This window comes from Gobius niger (genome assembly GCF_951799975.1).
Source record: "Gobius niger genome assembly, chromosome: 10".
NCBI classification, from domain to species: Eukaryota; Metazoa; Chordata; class Actinopteri; order Gobiiformes; family Gobiidae; genus Gobius; species Gobius niger.
In genome coordinates, this window is record NC_136861.1 from 1,134,536 (window position 1) to 1,154,691 (window position 20,156).

Sequence of the window (20,156 nt, forward strand, 5' to 3'; positions counted from 1 at the left end):
CCTCGTCCTCGAACTAAGAAGGAGGTGCGATCCTTCCTGGGCCTGGCTGGATGGTATCGGAGATTTGTGCCACAGTTTGCCACGATTGCAGCCCCACTCACTGCCCTGACCATGAAGGACCAGAGGAACCCAGTGGCTTGGACTGGTGAGTGTGAAACTGCCTTCAGCACCCTGAAAACTCTCCTCTGTTCCTCTCCAGTGTTGCGCAGTCCGGATTTCAGTCGCCGCTTCCTGGTGCAGGTGGATGCCTCAGATGTAGGCCTTGGGGCGGTCCTTGTCCAAGGGGAGACCGGAGCGGAGCAGCCTGTTTTGTACCTGAGCCGCAAGATGTTGCCTCGAGAATCCAGATACTCCGTGGTTGAGAAGGAGGGACTCGCCATCAAATGGGCTCTGGAGAGCTTGAAGTATTACCTACTTGGGAGAGAGTTTGATCTGGAGACGGATCATCGAGCACTCGCCTGGATCAACTCGATGAAGGACCATAACAGCAGACTGACGCGCTGGTACCTCTCATTGCAACCCTTCAAGTTTGTGATCAAGCACCGGTCGGGGAAGTCTAACCTGGTGGCCGACTACCTTTCCAGGTTGCCAAGACTTTGTCAACCTCCGGGAGGAGAAGGATGGTGTGACGGAGTGACCCCGTCCGAGCCCGCGGGGAAGTTACCGCGACCCACCTAGGACCTAACGCGCACACATCCACACTCACCTGTTGCTCGGTCCCGTTTTCCCTCCGTCTGTTCCGCGTTTGCGAAACGCTAGTAGTTCAACGTCCATCGCGGGGGTCTTGGGTGCACACTAGGCCGTCGCTGAACCATCTCCCTTCCATAACCCCGTGGTCCACCAAACATTCTTCCACACCTCCGTGTTCCCCATCCATGTCCCCACGGGCAAACCGAGCGTCTGCACTCTTCCGGGTATATTGCGTCACACGCGGGACGCCGGCGCATGACGTCATCATGGCCAGCCCAGTTTTCAGTGAATAAATTATTGTAAAGTTAAAGGGTAGTTTCTGGGCTCTGTGAGTATGCTAAAGTAGTTAGATTGATATTCTGCGTGTGTAGTAAATTGTTCAGGACTGGTTGATACTGTTTTAGGGTAGTAAACAGTACACTGGTGGTGATTGGCTGGGGGGAGGGGCCAGTGAGTATAAAAGAGGGGCGCCCTCTCACCCCATCCAGTCTGCGTTGGTCCATCTACAAAGGAGGTAACTATGAGAGCCTTGTGTGCCTCATTATTGTAAATATTGAAATTGTAAATAATGTATTGTTTGTTGGGTTTTTTTTTGTAGTAAGCACCTTGGGAACGTTGTTTGTATAAAGTAAAAATAAACAGATGGTGTTATAAAAAACGTACAACCTTGTCACGCCGTTTCTAACACTATCAGCCATACGAGCCCCGTCACAATAACATTTGCACAAACAGTTTATATAACCATGACAGAACAGAAATCATATGGCCAATTACAGGCAGATGTTTTTTGTGACTTATATATGCAAGCAATAAGATTAAAAATCTACAAACCGCTTCACTTCCGCACATTAGCTTCGGTACAGTCGTAAAATGTTTTGATACAGTTTTGGTCAGTTTATTTGGCAGTGCAAGTTGAAGTGCAGCAGAACCAGTTTTACACGGACGCTATGTGACAGATCTCTCCTTGGACATATTTTGGTGTAGAAGTACAAAACTATGATTGAAAATATAATCTAATATTGTGGATAAATCTCCAGAAATTGGAATTGATTTTCAAAGAGACATTAATGTGTCCCATTAAATCATCTGGAATGATCAGTCTGTTTTTAAACAATTACATTTTGTAAGTTTATTTTCTGTGTTTTTTTTTTGCTGAACTGAAACGTTAGTGAACCGTTTACAGTCCCAGTAAGGTCGTCCAGGGACTGTAAGAAACTGAATAATGGTTGAACTCCAGATTCAGGAGGGTTGATGTGAGTTTGCCTGACCTCACATGTGTTTAAAGGACCATGCACCCTGTGTCAGGTGGTGTACGTCACCGCAGTCTTCCCATATGTGATGCTGGCTGTGCTGCTGGTGCGGGGCCTGACACTGCCTGGAGCCTGGGATGGAGTGTTGTTCTACCTGTACCCGGAGCCCTCTCGCCTGGCCGACCTGGAGGTGAGCTCAGCATTGGTTTACGTTTGCATAGTGCCCCTAACAATATCTCAGAGCAAAGAGATCGTCCATTTGTTTTTTACATCGTTCATAATTGTGTCATTGATAGTTCGTTCATAGTTCCAAAAATGAACTCATTCAATTCATCTTTTTTTGTGTTGTTGTGTATTATTTTTTTGTATCATTGCCAAAGCCCGTACAGAACCACAGACAGCCAATGTTTTCAGTCAGTCAGTTTAACAATGAAACTATGTATTAGATGTCATCTTCATATCAAATTTTGAACCTTATCCAACCAGGGTCCACAGCATGTCCCCCCTTGTTGCTGTCCGTTCAGTCCACACAGCTGCAGCTTTTCCCTACAGTATATTCTAAAAAAACATGAGGGAGAACGTGCTAGTCTTTGTCTTTTTTCATTTTCTAATTAAGAAAAACATGTATATCCATTTAAAGGTATTTAATTAGACACATATACCTATATTTCTGGATAGATGGAGCTATACTAAACAGAATCATGGAACACACATTTTGCTACAAAAACACATTAAAACTCATACGAAAGTGTCAAAGTTGGACGGCTTATTCAGAGCATTCTCTGCTCATCAACTTTAAGGCTCATATTTCACCACTTCAAATGCAGAGCTTGTTATTAGCATTTCCTCAATTTTAACTTTATTTTTAAGAAACAATGGGGAATATTCAGCAGTTCATGTCGTGCATCTTGAAGCCTTCTCTACACCGGCGTTTCACCACGCTAGCCTGATAAACCACCTTCTTTCTGCACGAAGAAGAAGTGGGTGTGGCCACACACAGTCAACAAGTTGCTGATTGATGGCTCAGGCCGAACCAATCACGACCGTCACAGAGAAATGACAAGGTTACGTCACTCGCCGCACCACTATGTTGTTAGTTCAATTAACTTCAACATCAGCCAAAACTAATCATGGATGAAGTACTCAGGGATTTTGCCTCCGCGTTCTCCGCGTGAGTTTATATTCACTTCATATTTTTTGAATTGGTCTACGGATGTCGTCACGTCCACTAATCGCTGATTGGTTTATTTCACTGACTTTATCCATCCATCCATTTTCTTCCGCTTTATCCAGGGCCGGGTTGCGGGGGCAGCCGTTGGAGTTGCCCAAATCACATTGCCCCAACCCCTATGGCGCCTCCTGCAGGTGGTGGGTCCACAGAAGGACGGCCTCATGGTTCTAACAGGGCCTGTTGGTCTCTCATGAGGGGCTTCTGAACCGCTCTTGGTCTAACCCGTCACCTCGGACCTGTTTGCCCTGGGAGACCCTACCAGGGGCACGAAGCCCCCGACAACAGAGCTCCAGGATCATTCGGGTGCTCTAACCCCTCCACCACGTTAAGGTGGCCATTCCAGGAGGGGATTTTTTTTGCTGCAATCTACAATCTGTCAAAATGACGGATGGCCTTCCAATTTTTCCATCAGAGCAAAACTATTGTGTAAATGACTGAGAACTGTCGGTTACTGTAACCTCTGATCTGCATTATAACTTTAAGAGCAGGTTACAGTGCCTCTCGTAAGTATTCATACACCTTGAACTTTTGCACATTTTGTCATGTTTACAACCCTAAACATAGGTTTAGATTTTATTTTGATTTTTTTACTGCACGTTCACACACAAGTAACAGACAACTGTGAAGTGAAAGCAAAATGATACATGATTCTGTTATTTTTCCAAAAATAGAAAAGTGAAAAGTGGGGTGTGCATAAGTATTCATACAGCATTTTCTGAGTGCATTAAATTGCCTTTAAAACATTCCTCATGACTCCAGAATGTTCTCACCTTGGCCTAACGGTTAAATAGAGGCACCTGTGTGTGATCTACTCTCAGTATAATTTCAGCTGTTCTTTTAGGCCCTCAGAGCTGTGGTCGGAGTGTATTGGTCACTAAACAACATCATGAAGGTCCAGGAGCACCAGAGAGGTCAGGGATAAAGCTGTGGAGAAGTTTAAAGCAGCATTAAGTTATACAAAGATTTCCCAAGATTTAAACATCTCCCGGAGCAACTGTTCAATCCATCATTCAGAAATGGAAAGAGTAAAGCACCACTGCAGACTTACCAAGACACGGCTGTCCACCTAAACTAACAAACTGAACAAGGAGACACTGGTCAGAAATACAACCAAGTGCCCCAAGATAACTCTGGAGGAGCTGTGAAGTCCTGCCGCTGAGCTGGGGGAATCTGGACATGGGACAACTATAAGTCGTATCTACACAAATCTGGCCTTCATGGACGAGTGGAAGAAGAAAGCCATTATTGAAAGGAGAACATAAGAAATCCCGTTTAAAGTTTGCTAAGAGTCATATGGAGGACACAGCTCCATGTGGAAGAAGGAGCTTTGGTCAGATGAGACAAAAATTGAACTTTTTGGCCCAAATGCAAAACGTTATGTATGGAGCAAACCTGACACTGCTCATCGTCCTGAGTGCACCATCCCCAGTGTCAAATATATGGGGGGGAGCATCATGCTGTGGGGCTGCTTTTCCTCAGCGGGGACTGGGGAGATTGTAAGAATAGTTGTGATGATGGATGGAGCCAAATACAGAGACATTTTGGAGGAAAACCTGCTGGAGTCACAAGAGAACTGAGGCTGGGGCGGAGATTCACCTTCAGCAGGACAATGACCCTAAACACAAAGATAAATCTACAATGGAATGGTTCAATAAAAACATATTCATGTGTTAGAATGGCCCAGTCAAAGTCCTGACCTAAATCCTATTGAAAATCTGTGGAAAGATCTGAAAACTGCTGTTCACAAACGCTCTCCTTCTAATGTGACAGAGCTTGAGTTGTTTTGTAAAGAGGAATGGGCTAAAATGTCAGTCTCTACATGTGCAAATCTTGTAGAGTCAGACCCCAGAAGACTTGTGCTGTTATTGCAGCAAAAGGGGGTTCCACAAAGTATTCATTCATGCTGTATGAATACTTATGCACGCCCCACTTTTCACTTTTCTATTTTTTGAAAAATAACAGAATCATGTATCATTTCACTTTCACTTCACAGTTGTCTGTTACTTGTGTGTGAACGTTCAGTAAAAAAAATCTAAATAAAATCTTTATGTTTAGGGTTGTAAACATGACAAAATGTGCAAAAGTTCAAGGTGTATGAATACTTTCGAGAGGCACTGTATGTTGACCACAATAACCTTTAAAAATAAGTTCTTCTTTCCTAATTAGTAAGCTGTCGATTGTCATTCAGAACTCTACTGTCTAATGGGACAAGTGCTGCAAATGAGCTTTTGCTCTAGGCACAACATACTTCATCAGACTTATGTTACAGTTTGTCTATGTTTTTGTGTCTGTCTCTATCAAATTAAAAATAAATCAAATAAAATGATGTTTGCGAAAAAATATAACATAGAGATATCCAAAGGAATGTTTGCAGTAAAACTGTGGAGTGAGCTGTGTTGTAGCTCTTCAAAATATTAAGAAGCAAAATGAATGGCTGGCCTGTAGTAACTGTATCAGGTTACAGAAGTGAAGGTCCAGCTATTGCTTGAATGTTCACGTTCAGGGCCTGATTTATTGTTTTAAACACAGGCGGTCGACTAGACTGTGCCACTGATAGGGGCGTTATGTGAAATTGTCCCGTGCTCTTCAATATCAGCGCCAGAGCAGGACTGGCCGGATGTTCTCTTTCTCTCAGGACACGGCTAATGTGTAACTCACAGGAAAAGGATTCAGCCTAAACGCTGACTGAAGTACATGAGGCCGTGCTCGATGCTAATGTAAAGATGAGTAGAGTGACGGGAGAGTCACGCCATGTCTCAGTTGGACCATTCTTTCTAAGCCACGCAAGCATTTGCACACTGTTGGTTTGCACGTAAGACGTCACCCTCATCTGCACTAACACTGTTGGTGCGCGAGGGGGAAGATCGGGCCCTCAATGTCTACACTTCCAGTCCAAAAAGACCGTCCAAAGTGGGCAGTGCCTGGTGCTATGATGGGCCAGTGATGGGCAGGGGGTGAGGTCTGTGCCATGAGGAACAGAGTGGAACAGTCAGGGCCAATAAACCGGTTTGCCCTGACGGACAGCACAGACACTTTAGAAGAGTTTAACAATTATGACAAAACATGGACTGTCAACCGTAGAAAAATGTTTGTTTTAAATGATATTTCTATTCTCATCGATTCCATTAAATAACTGTGTAATAATGGCTACAGTTGAGGTCTGAGAGCTGTAAGCATGTTTTACTGAATCCTGGTGCGTGTTTCCAGGTCTGGCAGGACGCCTGCTCTCAGGTCATGTTCTCCTACGGCCTGGCATCTGGAAGTATCATCATACTGAGCAGCTACAACAAAGAGCAAAACAACTGCTACAAGTGAGTCACAGCATGACACACTGTATGTTCTGACTTCAATGGTAAGTGTATGTCAAAAACAGGTCCAATCACCAACAGAGGGCAGCAGACTGTTTATTCACCAATTAAAACAAGACCAAGGTGTGTCTGGAAGGCCGCCTGATTGGTTAACAACCGTATGTAACACCCTGCATATTATATGTATATGATATACTTGACTTTATTCTGCTGGAGCCACTGTCATCAGTGAAACACCTCCATGTTTCACAGAAGGTATGGTGACTTTTCCATCATTGGCCTGGTTGACAACAGGAAGTGCACCAGGGAATGTAAACTTTGAGCACAACTGTATATATGATTATAGTATTATTGATGAAAAAGCACTCAATTGCTATAGGCAGCCTCACCGTGTTTAGTCCTCACTCTGGGAACCACCAAGAGACCCCTCCCTGAGGACCTCAGGGCCCTAACACAGGGGGGCCCAAACTTTTTGTCTCTGAGGGCCGAAATGAAAAAGTGTCTGAGTCACGGGCCAAACACGGCGATGTCAAGCACGAAACACATATAACTGCAAATAATAATAGTTACTTTATTTTATTTTATTTTTATTTGTTCAATGTAATTCTATCCATGCAAATAACAAGCTATATTAAAACAAATGGTAACTATGGCAAAAGCCTTGTTTTAGTAGAACAAAATCAACAATTGTAGCAATATAGTGCAAAAAAACAAAACAAAAACAAAACAAAAGCACCTGTATCTGCAGCACAGTGACTTTACCTCATGTATTCGTTAACTCAAAGAAAATGCCATATTAGTTTATTTTGAAAGTGTCAGTTGAGCATCAATTGTTTTATAAGTCATTTTTAACAATCTCTGACCGTCTCTGTCTGTCATGTGCTGACCGTCTCTGCTGACCGTCTCTGCCTGTCATGTGCTGACCGTCTCTTCTCTGTGCAGGGACAGCCTGTGGCTCTGTGTGCTCAACAGCTGCACCAGCTTCGTGGCGGGCTTCGCTGTCTTCTCCACTCTGGGCTTCATGGCCAAGCAACAGGGCGTGACTGTGGACATGGTGGTCAGCTCAGGTACGACTCTCTCCCAGCAGTGGCTGAGTGGTCAGCACAGCAGGTCATGACTCATGTTGAGGATGTGTGTGTAGAGTTGGCCTGTTTTCCCTGGGTCTGGTTTACTTTGGGTTGTCCTACGCAGAGAAGGGGAGAACATGCAAACTCCACACAGAAAGGCCCCGTCCTGGTGGGACTGGAACCCGGACCTGCTGTGTGTGCAGTATACTCTTTTACACACTGTTATTGAACATTACTTCCACATCTTAGAGTTCTCCCCAGTAAGAGCTCTCGTGATGTTCCCATTTTGTTTTCTCTTTTCTACCTTCTTACAGGGGAAACTCAGAAAACTACAATATTGTGAAAAAAGTTCATTTATCTCTGTAATTCAGTTTAAAATGTGAAACTAATATATGACATAGACTCATGACATGCAAAGGGACATACGTCAGACCTTTGTTTGTTTTAATGTTGAAGATGTTGTCTTGCTGCTTGTAAATTTTGAAAATTTGAATATTACATAAAATCAATGAAAAAAAAATGTAAACAGAGAAATGTGGGTCCTCTGAAAACTCTAATCCTGTATAAGTACTTAGTACTTGGTTTGGGCCCCTTTAACTTGAATGACTGCCTTAACGCGGGGGCGTGGCATGGATGCTCTCAGCCTGTGGCTCTGCTGAGGTGTTTGAAGACCAGGATGCTTCAGAGGAATCTGAAGCCCATGTCCAGGACCCGTCTGTGTGTGGACGCTCTTGATGCTCTGACTCCAGCCTCCGTCACTCTTTGTGAAGGTCCCCCACACGTTAGAATGGCCTTTTCCTGATTGCCATTGTGGGACGTCTGAAGTCCCCTCAGTGTAGCGTCTCTAGACTGACTTTTTCCCATTTTCTCTCAAAGAACAATGGTGCTGACTTGCAGAGTCACTGCCTTCTGTCTCTCTCCTACTGGAGCGGTCCGTCCCCCCTCTGTTAGCTCTGTTAGCTCTGTTAGCTCAGTTAGCTCTGTTAGCTCTGTTAGCTCGCTAACAAGGCGTGTTCTTGGATGGGGCTGGCTGAAGCACACAGGATCAGCCTTTGCCAGTATTACACCACACGCCTTTTTGTAGCCAAATGGGTCTTGGAGTCTCTCTCCTCGTGCATTCACAAGGCTCGCTTCAGGTGACTCCCTGTTTACCAGATGTGTCGTGTGTGTGCACTACAGCCGAGGCGGCCGCACTCGTTTCTGCTCCTTAAAGAGCCTAGATGCAAGTTGGCCATTTTATACTCACTACTGCCACCTCAGGTCATACGTGTAACTGCACCTTCTACAGAGCCTCTCGTAAGTATTCATACACCTTGAACTTTTGCACATTTTGCCATGTTTACAACCCTAAACATAAAGATTTTATTTTGATTTTTTTACTGAACGTTCACACACAAATAACAGACAACTGTGAAGTGAAAGCAAAATGATACATGATTCTGTTATTTTTCAAAAAATAGAAAAGTGAAAAGTGGGGCTTGCATAAGTATCATACAGCATGAATGAATACTTTGTGGAACCCCCTTTTACGGCAATAACAGCAGCAAGTCTTGGGGTTTGACTCTACAAGATTTGCACATGTAGAGACTGACATTTTAGCCCATTCCTCTTTACAAAACAACTCCAGCTCTGTCACATTAGAAGGAGAGCGTTTGTGAACAGCAGTTTTCAGATTATTCCACAGATTTTCAATAGGATTTAGGTCAGGACTTTGACTGGGCCGTTCTAACACATTAATATGTTTTTATTGAACCATTCCATTGAAGATTTAGCTTTGTGTTTAGGGTCATTGTCCTGCTGAAGGTGAATCTCCGCCCCATCCTCAGTTCTCTTGTGACTCCAGCAGGTTTTCCTCCAAAATGTCTCTGTATTTGGCTCCATCCATCTTCACAACTATTATTACAATCTCCCCAGTCCCCGCTGAGGAAAAGCAGCCCCACAGCATGATGCTCCCCCCCCCATATTTGACACTGGGGATGGTGCACTCAGGACCATGAGCAGTGTTAGGTTTGCTCCATACAAAACGTTTTGCATTTGGGCCAAAAAGTTCAATTTTTGTCTCATCTGACCAAAGCTCCTTCTTCCACATGGAGCTGTGTCCTCCATATGACTTCAGCAAACTTCAAACGGGATTTCTTAAGGCCTCCTTTCAATAATGGCTTTCTTCTAAAGTATCATCTTATCTTATCTTCTTCCACCCGTCCATGAAGGCCAGATTTGTGTAGATACGACTTATAGTTGTCCCATGTACAGTTTCCCCCAGCTCAGCGGCAGGACTTCACAGCTCCTCCAGAGTTATCATGGGGCACTTGGTTGCATTTCTGACCAGTGTCTCCTTGTTCGCTCTGATATTTTTGGTGAACGGCCGTGTCTTGGTAAGTTGGCAGTGGTGCTTTACTCTTCCCATTTCCGAATGATGGATTGAACAGTTGCCCCGGGAGATGTTTAAATCTTGGGAAATCTTTGTATAACTTAAGGCTGCTTTAAACTTCTGCACAGCTTTATCCCTGACCTCTCTGGTGCCCCTTGGCCTTCATGATGTTGTTTAGTGACCAACACACTCCGACCACAGCTCTGAGGGCCTAAAAGAACAGCTGAAATTATACTGAGAGTAGATTACACACAGGTGCCTCTATTTACCCGTTAGGCCAAGGAGTGAACATTCTGGAGTCATTAGGAATGTTTTAAAGGCAATTTAATGCACTCAGAAAATGCTGTATGAATACTTATGCACGCCCCACTTTTCACTTTTCTATTTTTTGAAAAATAACAGAATCATGTATCATTTTGCTTTCACTTCACAGTTGTCTGTTACTTGTGTGTGAACGTTCAGTAAAAAAATCAAAATAAAATCTTTATGTTTAGGGTTGTAAACATGACAAGATGTGCAAAAGTTCAAGGTGTATGAATACTTTCGAGAGGCACTGTATATTAAGAGCAGGATTTTCGAGGCAGTTGTGGTGAACAGGTCTGAGCTCATTCTACACATTAGGACATTACTGGAACATGTAGGGGGAGGAACATGCTTAGTTTTAGCACTTTTAAACTTAAAGCACATTTTTCCCGTCTGCAGCTCGCGGTGCAAAGACGATTTCTGTCCGAAAATGTATGAAAAACATTATTACTAAAGAAATAAATGATTGTCCTGCATTGTATGATTATTTATATGAGTGTATGAAAGTTAAAGATTATTATTATGAGTATTACTACTACGAGGAGTATTGGGTGCTTATTTCATAAAGAGAGGAATATTGCCTGACATATGGCAGTATAGCTACACTGCCATGTCATTTTTCCACATCGCCACTTTCCCAAAAGGAAAGCAGTGAAGGTGGATAACAGCAAGATGTTGACTTCACAAAACAACATCCTCATGACATACAACAGTATGTGATGGATGAGTTTTAGTCAAAAATAATACATGGTGTCGTTCACACTTCAGCTGTTAAAGAAACAATGGGAGTTATAGCGCCTGCAGTGTACATGTACGAGCGCTCGGCCGCTCGGCCGCTCAGGGCGCTCGGCCGCTCAGGGCGCTCGCCCTTTGCGGCGAGCGGCATGTATTCATACGCCACGGAGCGGGCGAAGCGCCTAGAGTAGTATTGGACTCAAAACAACTCCTCGTGGTTCATTCTAAAGCAACACTATGATAACTATAAGACAGGAATACAACTGATATGTTTCCTTAACGTGCACAATAAAAAAAAAATCTAATGTATTACATGGAAAATGATGTTATTAACACACCTAAAGTTATATTTCCTTATGTATTCCAAGTATACGATTTGATAGACGTGAAATTGCTTTATAAAATTTTAGTGTTGAAACAACGCGCTTGAGTTCCAGTTTTGGTTTTGGGAGCGGAGGCGCCGCGGCGTGCTGTCCCATCGGCACTACAGGACGCCACTTGAAGCCTGACTCGTGAATGATGCCACAGACGGGTTCAGCTCGTTCAGGAACTCTGGTGGTGTGAAAGAGGCCTAAAACACACTGGCTCCTGTGCCCCCGGTGCCCCCGGTTACGATACGCACAGCCTAGTGTGTGTGTGGGGTCTGAGGGAGGGACGGTCTTTTTTGTTTTGAAGTCCCAGGTTGGCCAAAACACACACACAGTCGTCTCTATGCTGGAGAAGAAATCAGCCAAAGACCATGCCAACAACGCCAAAACCTGGCCTGGAAGAAGAAGGAGCAGGCGGTCGGTCACCAGACGGCAAGAAGCTCGTCTGTGTATTCACATTACTGCAGCCAGTTTTAGGATTGTGACTCTGAACAGTCCCATTTCCCTTCTCAGCCTAAACATGGGAGTGCTGCTGTGTGTTTCAGGCCCTGGTCTGGCCTTCATAGCCTTCCCTCAGGCTGTGGCCCTGATGCCCCTGCCTCAGCTGTGGGCTGTCTGCTTCTTCATCATGCTCCTCATGCTGGGCCTGGACACTGTGGTGAGTCTGTACTTAGGAATGACCCTAATATGGTCACTGAAGGTCATTCACTGGCACTAAATAAGCCTCTCTAAGTCTCTTCTCTGGGTGTGGACTAATGTGTTTTGATAGGGCTGCATCTAACGATTATTTTGGTAATCGATTAAGCTACCGATTGTTTTTAGGATGAATCGCTCGGCTATGAGACCTGTATGAAAATGGTGTTTTTTCAAGCTAAAGCACATTTTGAGGACATCGCTTCCTTTTCTCTCTCTATCATCACAGCTCTCGGTCCTACAGGAGTTTTCTATCACAGAACAAGCTTTTCAACTGTCTGTCATCTGTCGTGGTTTGGTCGTTTCATTTTCCATCTGGAGGCTTTGTTTGGAACTAACACTATGTCATCAGTGGTGACTGAGGGCTTTACAATGCAACTCTCACGCCCACTTTAGTCAATGTAAAGGAATGAACATCATGCAGTCCCAGGTTTGTCCATGAATATTTTGCCTATGGTGATGCAGCGGTTAGCACTCATGCCTCACAGCAAGAAGGTCCCGGGTTCGATTCCCACCTGGGCGGGGCCGTTCTGTGGAGTTTGCATGTTCTCCCTGTGTCTGTCCTCTACCAAAAAAAACATGTGCAATCATGCAATTGGCCAGGATGAACGAACGTGCGTGTGGTGTGTTTACTGTCCCGACCAAATAAACCAATACATAAATGAAACACATTTTGCCCAAATCAAGGCTTAAATTAAAAAGCAGTAAATTAGATTCAAACTGGCATTAAACCTATATTTATTGGAAAATGATGACATGGGTTGACAATTTTGACTGTATAGTTCAAAGTGTAAGATGTTCAGCTGCAGTTTGGGCTGAAACGGACCCAAAGGTTTCCCATTTTGTCCAATCTTCTCTCCTCTGTTTGATGAAATGTTTACAAATCCTCAGAAATTAAATATCTGCGTTTGTGATTTTAAAATGTAGTATTTAAGCATTAAAATGGCATTAAAAAGAAATCCATTTGACCTGCCTCTGCCTGGATAAACCCTGCGTTCAGTGCCTGTGCTTCGTGCAGACTTGTGACTGAAAGGAAGAGTGAATAAGGGGGATGTGTGCCTCCCCCTCCTGATTACGGCTCTGTTTCAGTTTACTGGGCTGGAGACCATCATCTCCTCAGTCATCGACCTGTTCCCGCGGCACCTGAAGGGACCATGGAGGAGGGAGATCTTCCTCACTGTCTTCTGCCTCTTCTGCTTCATCATGCAGATACCTATGACCACATCGGTAACGCTCCCTCCCTTTGTCAGACCAGCTGAGGGCGATCAAAGTCAGTCAGCACACCCCCGAGGAGTAACATGGCAGTGTGCAGTGTAATATGTGTGATGCTCCTCGACCATGAGCACCACACTCATCATCTACATGTCAAACATCAGAGAAAGCACACACAATGCCCTATGGGTAAAATACTTCCTGCAAACAATACTATATCTGTACAATATATAAAGGACACATAGATACACATGTAAATGTAATGCAGTTGCATGAATATAAGTGAGCACATAATGCAAGACACCCACCCAAGTCATCTACTGGACCACAAGTTCATAATTACATGTGCAGCATCATTGAGGGCCACAGAAGTGACCAGTGCTTCATGCAGTGACCGCTTCAAATCCAGCACATTCCCAAAACAACACGTTTGTTATTTGAGGCTATAATTGTGTACGATTATAAAACTCTCTAGTGATGCGTCTCAATTCAAGAAGAAGCCTGAGGGCCACCAAAGCTCGGTCAGAGGGCCGCGGGGCCAAACACAGAACTCAGAAGACACTCACACTTCAGAAAAGGTCTCTGTCGTCACTAAAGCCTGGACAACATGTAGGACCACAAGTATAATTGTAGTAATAAAGTCAATACACAGATGTGTCACTTTAGAGAAGCACGAGCCACAGCGTCTGGTCAACGAGAGAGCTCAGGTCACAATCCAAAATGACCTCCATGTATTAATCCCAGTCACAATGAAGGCGTTTGGACTTCATCATTGTTGGTCTGCCTGTGTCTGTCAGGCATCTCGTTCTGTGACCAACTCTGCTCTGACCTGACCTCTGACCTCTGACCTCTGCTCTGACCTCTGCTCTGTCAGGGTGGGATGTACCAGTTCCAGCTCATCGACTACTACGGTGCGACCGGGGGCAGCCTCCTGTTCATCTGCCTGGTCCAGTGTGTGGCAGCGGGCTGGGCTTTTGGTGAGACCATCAAGTCATTTTGAAAACCATCAGAAATATGCACTGCTCAAAAAAACAAAACTGCCCCGAACAGACTCAATTTGTTTTACCAACATTCCCTAAATTTCCCCCTTATTTCATATATTCTTTTATATATTCTAATTTCCCCATCTCTTGAAATTGTAAATAAACTTGATATTGTAAATTTGCACATCTTCATCTCTTCCAAATAGCAGGACCTTCACTTTGTTCTGCTGGAGCCACTGGCATCAGTGAAACACCTCTATATTTCACAGGAGGTCTGGAGGCTGTGATGGAAAAGGTTCCTGTGGTTTGTTGAGAAGTGAGATGGCCTGGGCCCCCCCAGGAGGAACAGGTTTTCTTTTACAGTCTAGCAGAACAACTTTGTGTAACAAATATAGAAGTCATTCAGTGATCACAGCTTCCCTATTGGATTTGTATTGTTCTTCCCCGACATTATTGTTACGTATCAGGCTGAACCCAAAAGCACACACAGGAACAAGTGCAAAAAGGTGAGTATTTATTTAACAGAGCAATGGAGCAGGACAGGGCAGATCGGAGGGGGGACGGAGCGGAACCAGGCCTGACGGAGCGGAACCAGGCAGGAGGGAGGGAGTGGAACCAGGCAGGAGGGAGAGGAACCAGGCAGGAGGGAGAGGAACCAGGCAGGAGGGAGTGGAACCAGGCAGGAGGGAGTGGAACCAGGCAGGAGGGAGGGGAACCAGGCAGGAGGGAGAGGAACCAGGCAGGAGGGAGTGGAACCAGGCAGGAGGGAGAGGAACCAGGCAGGAGGGAGGGAGTGGAACCAGGCAGGAGGGAGTGGAACCAGGCAGGAGGGAGGGGAACCAGGCAGGAGGGAGGGGAACCAGGCAGGAGGGAGGGAGCGGAACCAGGCAGGAGGGAGTGGAACCAGGCAGGAGGGAGTGGAACCAGGCAGGAGGGAGAGGAACCAGGCAGGAGGGAGGGAGTGGAACCAGGCAGGAGGGAGGGAGTGGAACCAGGCAGGAGGGAGTGGAACCAGGCAGGAGGGAGAGGAACCAGGCAGGAGGGAGCGGAACCAGGCAGGAGGGAGCGGAACCAGGCAGGAGGGAGTGGAACCAGGCAGGAGGGAGTGGAACCAGGCAGGAGGGAGTGGAACCAGGCAGGAGGGAGAGGAACCAGGCAGGAGGGAGTGGAACCAGGCAGGAGGGAGTGGAACCAGGCAGGAGGGAGTGGAACCAGGCAGGAGGGAGCGGAACCAGGCAGGAGGGAGTGGAACCAGGCAGGAGGGAGTGGAACCAGGCAGGAGGGAGGGAGTGGAACCAGGCAGGAGGGAGGGAGTGGAACCAGGCAGGAGGGAGCGAGAAGACAGGCAGCTGGAGTACGGAGATCTGAAGCAGGATGGAAAAACAGGTAAGTATATTCTCCAAAGGTAAGTATACTAGCAAAAAGCTGGAACGTAGTACTGACTAGAGTATTTTAGGATCTGGCAGTGCTGAGCTCACTGGAGTGGATATTTGAATCTCCTTGATTACAGTGGGAACTCCAGCACGCATGTCTTCACTCCTGCAATAAACAAAGGTGAGGGGGAGGAGCCAGCCCCCCAGGGAGGCAGATGAGGCCTGAGGTGCTGTGACAATTGTAACAGATTTACCTTAAAATTATTGCTGTCAAAACATTTAACTCACCGTGAATCCAAAGGTAACGAATGCATTAATCATGGGTTCATTTCAGATGATTCACATGGCTATCTCAGGAAGGCTGAGCTTTAGCTAAAAACAGCTTGGTCAGAGCCAGGATGCTCCTCTGAACCCTGGGCAGAGGCAGGTGAAGAGCATAATGGATGATGTTTCCTCCTCCAGGTGCGGAGCGTCTGTGTGCTGAAGTGAAGGCCATGACCGGACAGCAGGTTCCCTCTCTCTTCGCACTGTGCTGGAAGTGCATCACCCCTCTGCTCAGCCTGGTGAGACCACACTCACTCACCCCTCTGCTCAGCCTGGTGAGACCACACTCACTCACCCCTCTGCTCAGCCTGGTGAGACCACACTCACTCACCCCTCTGCTCAGCCTGGTGAGACCACACTCACTCACACACACTCTGCAGTGGGAAAGTGACAGCCCTAGTTTCCAAAATGATCAAGCTCCTCCCACTCACTCCTGATTGGACCGGACTGGAGAGCTTGTCTCATTGGTCAGAGTGATAGGCCGGGGACTAGGGCAGGGCGATATAAAAATGTATATCACTGTGTGAAAATGAAATATATCGATAACGTTATATTTGGTATAATATATATAATTTACACCTGGCAAAATACATAAAAATCAAAGCCTTTTGTCGATTGGAAAATTCATTTACAGCTGTTTTATTCTCTTTATCCATCTAAATTCATCTAAATCTCTGCCTCCATCTGGAAAAACACAGAAGATTAGATCAAATAATATTGCACCTTCATCATCTCCATCACAGTAAATGCTCCTGTAAGTTCACCTCCTCTGTGCACGTGTGTTACTGTCAGGCAATACACACACACGCACACACACACACACACGCCAGAAAGTTAGCTAGCGAGCTAGGTGATGCTACAACTCTCCGGAGTTCATCCAGGACGCAAATCCTGAGACCTTTCCTCGTAAATATGAGAAACAAAAGCAACAAACTTCCTTCATATCATTAGATTGTTTAAGCGCTGCCCCTGAAGCTCCACAGTCATGTTTCTGCTGCTGCTTTGAGTGACTCTGAGCAGCATCTCCGTGTGGTTCTGACATGAGCTGCGCCACAAATGATCTCATCTCCCGCAGTATGAAAGTTACACCGGTGTCCAAGATCTATACCGGTATGATAATATTGTTATTGAATATTACTAACATAATTACACACATCTATGACATTTGTAAAACATTTAATCTTACAGACTGTCACTTTAATGGGCCATAATTGGGGCCAGTGTGCTCTCTTAACAAAACCAGTCAGTGACTGACTTCTACAGGTTAAGAGCACAGCTTGTCCAGATTTCTTCAGTGTCGAATGTTAGAAATCAGTCCAGTGTTTTTCCTCAGTCTGCACTGATATCTGATCCAGGATCAGTGTGGGTGCCGGACAGTTGGACTCTTTATGAGGTGGTACTTTGTGTGGAAAGTTTAATGTGTAGTTTTCCTTTTCAGTCAGAAGTTATTGATCATTTAACAGCTCAAGCTAAAGGTCTTTTATTGAAGTCGTTGTTTAAGCTGTTTTCACTCATTGGTGTTGAGTTCAAAGACCTGTCACGGCTCACTTTTCAGAATGTATTGTATCACCAGTAGGGCTGGTTACCGTTCCATTCTTTTTTAGACCAGTATTATGAAGATACTTAGTTTTTGATACCGACACCTGAACACTTTCCTTTAACACTTTCCTATACCTACACTAAAGTATTTGTCATCTATCACCAGAAAACAAAACAATAATGTGTGTCCGATCTGCAAATTTACAATATCGGGTTCATCTCTAATGCCAAGAAATGTGTGAAAAATGGGGAATAATTGGGGGAAATTGTAGCAAAAATAAGGAAAAAGGGACAAAAATAGGGGAATAAATTGGGGGATGAGGACGACATGAGCAATAAAAAATTTGTGAAAAATAAGGGTGGAAAAATGTGGCCAAAACAAGAAAAAAAAATGGGAAAAAAGATTGAAAAAAATGGGGAGCATCAAAACTTGGATCTAAAGAGAGAAGATTTTCTTGCTTTCGAAGCTTTCATTTTTTTCAGTGCCAGTGGAACCTAAACTTTTTCCCGATCCCAGACGGGAATTGCTTAGCTTAACCAAGCTCTAGCCCGGGATGATCCAAACATCAACACACAGTCTCCACAAACTCTAACTGAAGTGTGGGCGTGTCCTTCAGGTGTTCCTGGTGTGCTCCTTCCTGAACAGCGACCCTCTGACCTCCAGTGACGGCTCCATGTTCCCGGGCTGGGCCTACAGTCTGGGGTGGGCCCTCAGCCTGTCCGTTATTGTTCCCACCCCGCTGTGGGCCCTCACCAAGATCTACCTCACCAAAGGTCCTGTCCGCGAGGTACGGCAGCTTTAGGACTCATTCTCAGTCCAGTGGACAGTCTAAGGCCGGACGCTGCAGGGGAACAGGGCCTGGCACAAAAGCACATTTTCAAGTTCAACATAATGAGGCAGGAAAATATGGTGATATCAAGTGTGAGGCAAACAGCCAGCTCTCTCTTATTGTATTGTCCTTATTGAACCTCTCACCAGAGATGCACATACAGTAAGTCCCTGACCTGCAGGTCCGAGTCCGAGTCAGGTGGTGGTAAAGAGGTCAAAATGTATGAGTAAAGCTGACGCTGAAGGACTTTCCTCTCTGTCCTGTAGCGCCTGCGTGTCCTGTGGAACCCTGGACATGACGGACCGGCGGCTCCGGCTGAAACGAGGTGGCCGGTGAAGGAGCAGGGCGCCGACCCGTGATCCCCTGGAGCCCTCAGAGAGACACACTTTAATGTGTCTACAGGGCCCTGGCCGACCACAGTCACACCCGCATGTGTTCTTACTACTGCATAAGACATTTCAGAAACCTGTGTCACATAGAGGATCCACGTTCAAACCAATGTAGATGTATATGGAAGACTATAGGCACCTTAATTCAATTGTCTATTCATATGTCAAATGGCTATGCATTATGTTATTTTAGTATACATTTTGTAATTATATTTGGCAAAGTATAATGTTATATCCAATTTTGACATTGACATTTTGACTATTCCAACAGTTCTAATGGCAATTCAATATGTAAAGTGTCAGTGCAATGTCTTCATATATTTCAAAATACAAGATTTTGAAATGCATAGCATATTGCCATGGGATTTTGGTCTCTTTATTCATTTTACAATGCAATTGAGAATTATGCATTTGACATAAAAGAATACGTGGTGAAACCCCCTTTGAGACTCGTCTGCCACGTAGGGTGAAGGACCAATCTGCAAAAATAAACAGTCAAATCCAAAACAGCTCATTCCACCATATTCATGAATTTTTTGTGACTTTTTGGCACATAATCAGCAATTACACAAAGTTTAAGGACTCTTTTATTTGCTGCCTGACATAATAACACCCATAATAATAATAATAATAATAATACATTTTATTTGTATAGCGCTTTTCAAGACACTCAAAGACGCTTTACAGAAAAACAATAATAAAATCACACATAAAATTAGCACATTAAAATAGAGGGCAGTTATTCAATATTAAAAGCCTTTTTAAAGAGGTGAGTTTTCAAAACGTGACAGAATGCTGCAGCAAACAAAGTGTATGGATATTCATGCAATGTTCTCCCTTTATTAATTGAATCAGTGTCTCATGCCTATACGGCTTTATTACTTTTAATAACATAGGCTAACTCTAAAACCTCTAGGCTCCTTCACTATTTTTGAGAACTTGTGCACCTGGGTGTTGTGCAAAACCAAACCAAAGGACATAGTTATATCTAGCACACTGAAGACCCAGGAGTGATAAGGACCATTGGTGTGAGCGTAGGCCGACGCCGTGCACATCAATGTCCGCTGTGCTTGTGATGGCACAACGCGCATACACTGGGAACCATGGTCATAAACACTCGAATCGAGGCTACGAGCTTAGCATTAGCACCCTGTTAGCAGTCTGACTAGCTTTATTTTTTTCACCCACAAGACAAATGCTTACCAAAACGTTGGATTAGCTCTGAATCTTCATGAAGTCTGATCAGCTGCATCAAATCTGCCATGACTGCAATTATTTCCACCGTAGCCTGAGCCTGCCTGGCTGTGGTTCACGGCTGCTGCGCCGCCTGCGCCGCCTGCGCCGCCTGCGCCGCCTGCGCCGCCTGCGCCGCCTGCGCCGCCTGCGCCGCCTGCGCCGCCTGCGCCGCCTGCGCTGCTGAGGCGAGCTCTTCTCTGATTGGCCAGGAGTGGATTGCATTGACAATTGAATAAAGAGACTTTCTGCGCGTG

General features: G+C 45.1%; 1 protein-coding gene across 1 annotated transcript in view; it reads left to right on the plus strand.

The window, feature by feature from the left end:
* LOC306969146 (sodium- and chloride-dependent GABA transporter 2-like) overlaps positions 1-18,636 on the plus strand; it is a gene marked incomplete at both ends in the record, with an annotated part of 31,873 nt that extends 13,237 nt beyond the window's left edge. Inside the window, 9 exons of the mRNA XM_079564746.1 lie at positions 1,996-2,130; positions 6,379-6,482; positions 7,422-7,546; positions 11,869-11,981; positions 13,106-13,243; positions 14,103-14,205; positions 16,047-16,219; positions 18,065-18,235; positions 18,544-18,636. Of these exons, the coding sequence (XP_079420872.1) occupies positions 1,996-2,130; positions 6,379-6,482; positions 7,422-7,546; positions 11,869-11,981; positions 13,106-13,243; positions 14,103-14,205; positions 16,047-16,219; positions 18,065-18,235; positions 18,544-18,636 (1,155 nt within the window). The remainder of the gene's footprint in view (positions 1-1,995; positions 2,131-6,378; positions 6,483-7,421; positions 7,547-11,868; positions 11,982-13,105; positions 13,244-14,102; positions 14,206-16,046; positions 16,220-18,064; positions 18,236-18,543) is intronic.
* Positions 18,637-20,156: the final 1,520 nt, after the last annotated feature.